Raw genomic sequence first — 9,006 nt, 5'->3', positions numbered from 1 at the left:
AACAGGCCCTAATAGGCCAGTTTTACTGTACCTATACGAACACAGATATTTGTGGCTATATAGTTCCACTTACAGTTCCTAAAATAAATGTATGCATCTTTATATTACTGAAACATTCTTGAACACTTTACAAAATACACAGACCATTCACATCAAATGTAAGTGTAATATCCCTGAAATAAAATGTCACATCAATTTTATTTTATTCCTACCAATTTATATAATAGAAAAGCCTAACAAGGTTATGGAATTTCAAGAAGCCTATTGCCCCTTGAAATTTTGGATTAGTCTGCCTTGATCTCTGTGGCCTTTACAACAAATCCAGTCTTTTATACAAACCACACTAATTAATCAACTAACTGGCTCTGACCCCTTATCAGGCCATATAAACGGCTTCATCATGCATTAGTCATTTGCCTCAAGAAGGCAAGGCCCCTTCTTTGTTAAAAATCAACACTGGGCGACAAGTGAAATCAGTGAACTGCTAATACTATGCATACTATGCTGAAGACAAAAAGGTGCAGTTTACCTTAAAGTGTATCTCAAGGCAAAACTTTTTTTTTCATTTAGGATAGAGTAGGGAATGGTTAAATCTCCTGTCTAGTTCTTTTTTGACATCTGTCCTATACAAGAGATTTTCCCTTACCAGACAACCAGAGAAAGCTGTTAGAATGTATGCTGCTGTTTTAGACGACCATAGCAGTCATGCATTTGCCAGAGTTTTTCAGTATTCTTTGGTAAAGGAAGAAGTACTAGTGTACAGTACTCATTGCAACATGCACTGATTAAGTAGAACCTGTACCTAGCATTGCTCCCACTAACAGCTCAACCCACACCCTGTGCTGGCTCATTTCAGGCATCAATGATACAGAGGAGATTTCTATGCTTGCACTTATTGAGTGCAATCAAACACCTATTGAGAAAGAGAAGGTCCCTGCACCATAAGACGCACATTCTGTGCTTGAAGATTTTTACTATAGAGCAACATTGGATGATAATGCTAAAATCATGCTTCTACTGGGAAGAGACATCCCAATAGTCCACAAGGTTCAAGGACAGTGGACAGGTAATCCTCATAATGATCCCTACACTCAAAAAAAGGAACTAGGTTGGGTGGGTATCAGCGATCCTCGCTCCAGTAAGAAGCAGATTTCAGACAGTGTGCACACTTGTAAAACTTTTCTTAAGAGATTTCAAGATACCTTTCTCATATCTCAAAACTCATGCTACTAGAACTCACAGAAAATACCAATTCTGAAAACAACACTTCTCGTGAGCAATCAAGCCTACATCGAAGAATAATCTTACAGCAGCATCTGTGAAAAATCTCAAACTACTACAGACAGCAATACTGGACCTTCCGTAGGTGTCCAGGAATCTACTATTACCGAGATCCTGCACAATACTGATGTTCATCAGTTCATACATTGCGTAACTAGTGACTTTCAAATCACTATCTACTTCAGTAGATACTACAGAGTTGCTTACAGAGGACCAGCTGCAACCTCAGTTAGTCCTGTTATTGATGAAACTACACCTGACAACTGCAAGATGGTATTGTCTTTACACAGATTCATCCATCAAGTCACAGGCTGATACAGCTCACATCTCAAGCATGACATCAGGAACCTTGCTATCAGTGAATGGCCAATAAAGTTAATCAGAGCTGTCTACACCAGTCATTGTGAAAGAATGCCATTTACTTCGCAAGCTGGAAGCAGATAGACCTGGTAAGAGGTTCCTTCAACCAACTAGTGATACTATCATATTTACACCCATAAGGGACATTACATGCTTTGCCACCCTTGGAGAAGTGACCTGATGTCTTTATTGACTGTTCCAGCTGTGTCAAGTCCGAGATTCATCAGAGATTTCATCACATTTATGTGAACTTATGTATATATGTTTGCATGGATTTCTCTATTTCCTATGTTTTTCAGGTCCAGAGGACAAACCATGTACATGTTTGGACTCCCACCCGCTCTCTCCAGGTTGCTAGACCAGTGCCCACAGACTATTCTTCCCTTCACTCCTGCAGTCTAAGGAGAGCTGATGTCATCACATCTAATGCCAGGTCTCCTAGGCATGAACAAGCATTTACCCCTTGTAATGCGGGGGTAGTCACACCTCAAGGGTAGTTTTTTGGTTTGACTGGAGATGGGCTTGGAATGCGTTAATGTAAAACATTGCAGGCATAGCTATTCCCTACATAAAGACACTGGATTTACCTCCCCAAGATCTCTTTGGGCTCATATTTTTCATAAAACTCTTGAGAAGTCTGCCAGTCTGGTAATTCCTCCTCACGTGTCATCTTATATTATCTTTGAAAGCTGCTTCAGGGACCTACAAATGAATAAAAAGTGTGATTATTGCGGTAATATTTACTACCAAACATTTCAGATTCTCATTTCTTTAAATATACCTGCTTTTTTTCACATTTTCATTGCTTTATTCAGAACTTGTGGAGCATGTACCATTATGGGAATAAAAGCATGCCACACTACTGACAGAACCAGAACTGAAATAGGGCAGACTAAGATATGAATTTAACATACAACATTAGACCTAATGAAGTTAGAACACTATTTCCTGTGGTTAAGTTATCCCCCCTGCCCGCAAGGATCAGAATGATAAAAAAAAGTAGTACCTTTGCGGCCTTCCTATCAGATGTTTACTAAGAGCTTATTAGGTATATCTGTTACAAGGTTAGTATGTTAATCACTAATGCAATCAGTGAGTCAGCTATGGGAAGAACAAGCTTTTAGAAAAGTGGTGTTTTGGGGTCACATGCAACCCTATTACTCCTTCTTTATAGCTGGTTTAAGATTCTAAATATCTGAATGTGCCGAGCTACAACAACGAGCAATAAAAAAATAAAAATAATAATTTGTGACTCATAAACATATTCTTCATATTCTGTTGGTATATACTTTATGTATAGCTTTTTTTTTATAGAGGGGTTATGAGATTAATATTTCTACAGTTTACTGCATATTTACATATTTTTTTCTTATTTTATTCATCTATTATCTAGAACGTCAGATGCTCCTGATCCCTGATGAAGCCACGCTGGATGTAATGCGCATAGGGCGGAGCATCTGACGTCACGTTAATCATTACGACCAACGGCCATGGTCATTTGAAACCCCTGCATAAACTCCTAAGGCCCGGTTCACACCTGGGCGTTTTGTAGCGCGTTCCTACGCTCTGCAAAACGCTCAAACACCGAAATCCCATTATTTCCTATGGGTATGGTTCACACCTGGGCGTATTACAGGCCGTTTGAACGCGCTACAAAACGCCCAAAGAACTTCTTTGGGGCGTTTTTGTTGCGCATTTCCATTGGGATACAGCCAAGTAGCACCCGGAAATGCGCGTTTGTCGCGTGTTTTTTTACTGGGAATCGCGCGACAAACGCGCATATTCGATACGCCTAGGTGTGAACCCAACCTAAGAGAGATTCCATGCTGTGTTACCACTGCTTTTATGTGAGTAATTTTTCTTTTAATACATCATACTCTGTTTGGATGGTACGCGTTTGCTTTCTCTTTTTGGATAACACGATCCGGGTATTGACATCCTATACTAAGGAGGCCTACAGTTCGATGTAGATCGGATGTTATTGTTTCCCTACTGAAGAAATGATATAAAGATCTGTCTGCTGGTCTGATTACACCATTGGAGGACATCTGTGAGCGATTGGAGCTGAGGGCCCCCTCCCCTGGTTAAGAAGGGAATTGCCCAATTTGACCTTTCGTTGGGGTCAATCAATAAGGTGAGCACCCCTATATCTGGTGTGGTGTATGTGGTGCATTTGGTGAAGGAACAAGAAATATTCATCACTATTGCTGTTTATATATGAACATTTTCACATTTACAGACTTCACATTTGATTTATATTATTTATTCACTGACATTTGTTTGAGTTACAGATTCTTTTATTGGTTTTTTTTTTTGTATTTCTCATTGTTGTAGCTCAGCACATTCAGCTATTCATTTTTTCATGTATACACACTCACAGTGGGTGCACATTCCAGTACCTTGTAGCTGTTAGCTTGCTTATTGGTGCAGTTCATTTATATATATGTTTTATTTGTTTAAGATTCTAAAGCCACTCTGTGCTCAGATCACAAAAATAACATGCTAATACACCTATTTGTTTTTGTTGTCATTAGGATATCTTTTGTTAAGATGTGCAAAATATATTGAAGGTATTTATGTACACTACATAGTAGCGCAGTGCTACTATATTGGTGTTACTCGTATTAGTGAGTTGAATTTATCACAACATTTGCCTGCTGAAGAAAGTGTTAGGAGAGATGTATGGGGACCCCAATTGTTGACTTGTGTCTATAGTGCATAGCTCCTGGGCTGTCTTCCTATACGACTTGGTAGGTGTCAGAAACCACCTGCTACTGCGCATGTGCAGGGTCCAGTTTTCCGTACTGCGGGTAAGCAGGCACTTGCGCGCATGCGTGCCCCACGGAACAGCCACGCAAAAGCGTGCCAAACAGAGCACAGGAAGTGATGCTGTTTCCTGATGGATCAGCCTATTTAATGCCAGCCTACCTGACTCCAAGTTTCTGGATTGTCTTCAGCTTCCCCTGTGTTCCTTTTGTTTTGATTACCTTGCTGACTTTTGACCTGGATTGTCCTTGACCTTGTTAATTGCTGCCTGCCCCTGACCTCCTGCTTGCCTTCTGGACCGGCCTCTGTCTCCTGCCTTTGTACCTCGCTGCCTGACTGGATTTCATCCCTGGCTTGTTTGACCACGATCTTGGATCCTGCTTTGCACTCCGCTGCCAGCCTGGTGTTGACTACAGCTCAGCTTGATCCGGTGCCGGAACGCCAGCTTGCACGGTGTGATCACCACTGGCATCTGTGCCACTCGCTGCCCACTTAGACTCTGTTCCCAACTCCAGAGTCTTTGGGACACGAGGTACAAGGGAAGTCTCCTCACACATTCAGTCTCCTCCCAGGTACGTGACAGTAAGGAACTAACCTAGGACAAGTGTGCAGCCAGTAAAGTTTAGGGAAACCTAATATGTTAAAGGTTGGTGACTTACTAAGTAGTAAAGAAAGGATATGGATAACCCCAGATGCTGCACCTTCAAAACCAAATGCATAGTGTCCACACCCAGGTTTTTATCCTGACAGGTTTAAAGCCTTTGCACCATTTTCTCCACCTAGAGCAGCATTATAAATATACACATTTGTACACAGGGAAGGCACAAATCAGAAGCTTCTATCAGTGACTCACCGGTTTTTCTCAAAATGTTGTTTTCCTTTTGCTTCTCATTAGGTACAATTTCCTTGCAAGGTGCAGCACTTTAATAGCATGCATGGATTGCCAAAATTAATAATAGCGAATAACTAAAATGAATGTGTCCATTTTCTGCTCTGATAGATGACTAAGCTGTATGTTTATGCAGTTCTGTTTTACATATTACATAAGTCATTTCCTAAAAGGATGTTACATCATTCTTGTCTCTATGAGAATACACTGAAGGAAGGTTCTCTAATTGCTGCTCGCAGTAATGTGCATCACCATTATACAGTATCATCTGACTCGGTTAAAGCTAAACTGTGCCCATCTTTAAAACTTTCATGCAGGGCAGGGACATGGCCCCTAATACATTAACAACAAACATCACTGTATTATATTTTTGATTTAAATGGACAATGAAAAGGACTTCAACTGAGTTGTCTGTTCCTTTTTTGTGAGCTGTGGATAAATATTTAGGCCTTGGTGATAATATACTAGCATTGAACATGGAATTATACCTGAAAACTCTTCCTCTTTTATTGTGTTTTGGGGCACTTAAGTTGCGCTAATATCGTGCAACATAAAAATTTGCAACTGCCAACATTTTATTCTATAGGGTCTTGTCTTTCAGAAAATATATAATGTTTGGGAGTTTTAAGTAGTTGCCTAAAATGTGGATTATAACATATAAACAAAAAAAGAAAAAGGCCTCGGTCATGAAGGGGTTAAAGGAGAACTATGAGGCGAGTGCTTTTCACTCACCTCATAGTTCTAGCCGACCTGTGACAATGAGACTGTCACAGGTCGGCTCAGTAGATCAGGAGGAGAGCGAACACATACCGGGTTCGTTTGCCTCTCGATCCTGTTACGGCTCTTTGCCGTGACAGGGGGAGGGGCTGGATTCCCCTATCCCCGCTATGATCCGCCAGCGCTGACTGGCGGAACGGACGGGGAGGGGGTGGGTACAGCTAGCTCTGCCTCTAGATAGGCAGAGCCAGCTGTCACTCACGCAGCTGGGCGGATCCCGTCATCTACGCCGGGATCCGCTCCGGCTACGGCGTCTCAGTATACCGCGAGCTTAGGGTAACGGGAGGACGCTAGTTTGTGTCCTCCCGTTACCCTAAGGAGAACTATGGGGAAAACACTGACCCCATAGTTCTCCTTTAATGTCAGTATCATAGGCCTTTGAGCATCTATCATCCATCATAAGGTCAACAATCTGCTCTACTCCATCACACAGCCAGAGGCCACTCTTCCTAGTATGCTTTGTGAACTTCTTCAATTAGGTTCTATTGAACCTACTGGTAACCATGCAGCTTTCTTCTAACTCTTTGTGTCTCCAACTGCTATCTCATGAACACCAAAAAGCTGTTGGAAATGTGGGAAAGGGGAGGCATCTCTCATTTCCATTATCATATGCCACCCACCAATGTTTTCTCCCACTCTCTCCTGCCTTCTGCCATCATATTCCCTGTGCAATGCAGTGATTTGCTCCTATTGCCAACCAGGGGGTCTTACTAGATCCTGTCTCTCAGGGCATTTGCCAATGCCCCAAGTCTTTTACTGATTTCCTGGATATATGGAGATGATACATTCTATGCATTACACAGTTGTGAAACATTGCAATTCATTTACTTTTCTATTCATTATTTATTTTATTTCTAAGAAATGATAATACATTTTTGTTTCAGTTAAAACTATCATATGAGTCTTCGATTTGATCCAAAGTGGTCATCATGGTATCCCACCAGCCCCTTAGCATTTTAATCTGTGTGCCCAGAGGTGCCCGTGGTCTTTTAGAACTCTAGAAATGGCATACTGCCCTTCTCTCCCAGTCTGTGTGTCCCACTGCCCAGGGGATTAGAGGGACTGTTATAAAGAAAGATTTAGGTACTTGTACTGGTTCTTTGAAAAAGCATTGCTCTTTATTAACGAATACATAACTGGATCACATTGTGCTTTTTTTAATGCCTGGAGCTTAGCTTTAATAGAATGACATTTTGCATGACTGACACATTTCTGCTGCTTTCCATTCATGAAGCTCTAACACTTATTAGATGTATAAACAGTCCTGTTCTTTGTCCTGGGATACTATTAAAATGATGCAAAGTTTGGCTTACTTATGTGTGAAACATATTTGCTTACCTTTTTTAACTATGTAGATGACCGATAAACCTTCATTATATAAAAATAAACTATATAAATGAGAAATTCAAATGTATTTGCAATTATTATTGGACATGCTTACACATTTCTAGTAGTTCTATGCCAAAGAGAAATAGACCTTGTAGAGACCTTGTATTAGATTGAGGACAGTAAAAATAAAGCAACCCACAGCTCTTACATAATCTTCTAAATCTGTCTGGGAATAAAATATAGGGCACTTTGCTGTGAATATGTGGCCTTTCTATGGAGAACAAATAGAATGAAGGTTTATCTTCCCTTGTATGTAGCTGTTTGATTGTTAGCATAGTCAAGAAGACATAATGCAGTTCCAGAAGCAGTGAAATAACACAGACTTGCAGCTTAGAAGAAGCATCACGGGTCTGCAATGAGTCTGCATAGCTTGGAATAGGAATATAAAGGCAGCAGAGTCAGTATAATAAGACTTCTCTTACCTCTAATGAAGCTGGCCCCTCCAGTTCTCTCCTGACAGTATTCCCATGTAGACTAAGAGCAAGGATCCTAGAATCCTGCAAACACAGCCTGTCAGAGCGATCATCCCCTGAGCTTGTGTTCTGTACACTGCAGATCTAAGCAAGTGACTTGCCAAAAATACATTGCTATTCAGCCAGGAATACAAGCAGCCCAGCCAAGCCTCAACATGTGCTGTTACCACTTAGCAGACATGTACTTGTTATGTAGTCAGAGCAACATCTGACCTAAGGAAAGGTGAATGGCACTCTACATACTAGTAAACAAACCCTAAAACATGGAACTTACTGATTTTACAAGGCAATGGGTTCACTTGCCGTGTCTGCATTGCAGGATTGACCAGCACACTCTGTCCCTCTTACTAACAATGTCATCTCACTTTAATAGGGTGTTGTAATGGCTACATGTCAATGCCCAATATGGGGCTGGTAAATATGAGCAGGGAGTGCCACTGGGATCCTGGCACGGTATGAATGCTCAAGTAATCCCATGTATTGTGTGTTGTACTTTCAAGGAGGGAAAACCAGTCTAGAGGTATTTCAGTGTTACAGTTTTGTAATGCAAGAACATTTTATTTTACATAAAAATGTTCTTGCATTACAGAACTAGGGACGTTTTGATAAATGGCACCCACAGTGTTACATAAATAAATATACAAACAGGTTTATCTAGACACCTTAGGGCTAGTTCACCCCAAGTGCGGAGCAGGTGCAGGTGCAGAGCAGTTACAGAACGCATCAAAATTGCATCCAATGTATTCCAATTGTATTTTGGGCTCTATTTCACACCGGAGCGTTCAGTAACAGAGCACATGGAAAAACTGCAGCAAGCCCTATTGTTTCTGCTCTGGAATGCACAAAAACGCATGCAAATACATTAAAAACGCACGAAAACACCCTGGAACGCACTGAAAGGCCATTTTAGGCTAATAATAATTAAAAAAATGTTTTTGTTTTTTTAAACAGCCCGGAACGTGGCAAACACGCAGCAAAACACACTGGACTGCATGTGCAGAAACTCATGCAGATCTGGTCCGGATTTGGTGTGAACAAACCCTGACAGTGACTGAGACATTATACCATGCT

The 9,006-nt window shown here is 41.0% G+C and overlaps 1 protein-coding gene across 1 annotated transcript in view; it reads right to left on the bottom strand.

Annotated features, from left to right (window-relative positions):
* PHKG1 (phosphorylase kinase catalytic subunit gamma 1) overlaps nucleotides 1–8,121 on the bottom strand; it is a 29,056-nt gene extending 20,935 nt beyond the window's left edge. The window contains exons 1-2 of the mRNA XM_018571016.1: nucleotides 7,885–8,121; nucleotides 2,229–2,343 (exon numbers count right to left, since the gene is read on the bottom strand). Of these exons, the coding sequence (XP_018426518.1) occupies nucleotides 2,229–2,311 (83 nt within the window). The 5' untranslated portion in view covers nucleotides 2,312–2,343; nucleotides 7,885–8,121. The remainder of the gene's footprint in view (nucleotides 1–2,228; nucleotides 2,344–7,884) is intronic.
* Between the last annotated feature and the right edge of the window lie 885 nt (nucleotides 8,122–9,006).

Source organism: Nanorana parkeri, unplaced genomic scaffold, assembly GCF_000935625.1.
Source record: "Nanorana parkeri isolate BGI_ZX_2015 unplaced genomic scaffold, ASM93562v1 scaffold1654, whole genome shotgun sequence".
Lineage (NCBI taxonomy): Eukaryota > Metazoa > Chordata > Amphibia > Anura > Dicroglossidae > Nanorana > Nanorana parkeri.
Note: the sequence above shows the minus strand (reverse complement) of the source record. Positions and strands in the feature narration are given on the sequence as shown.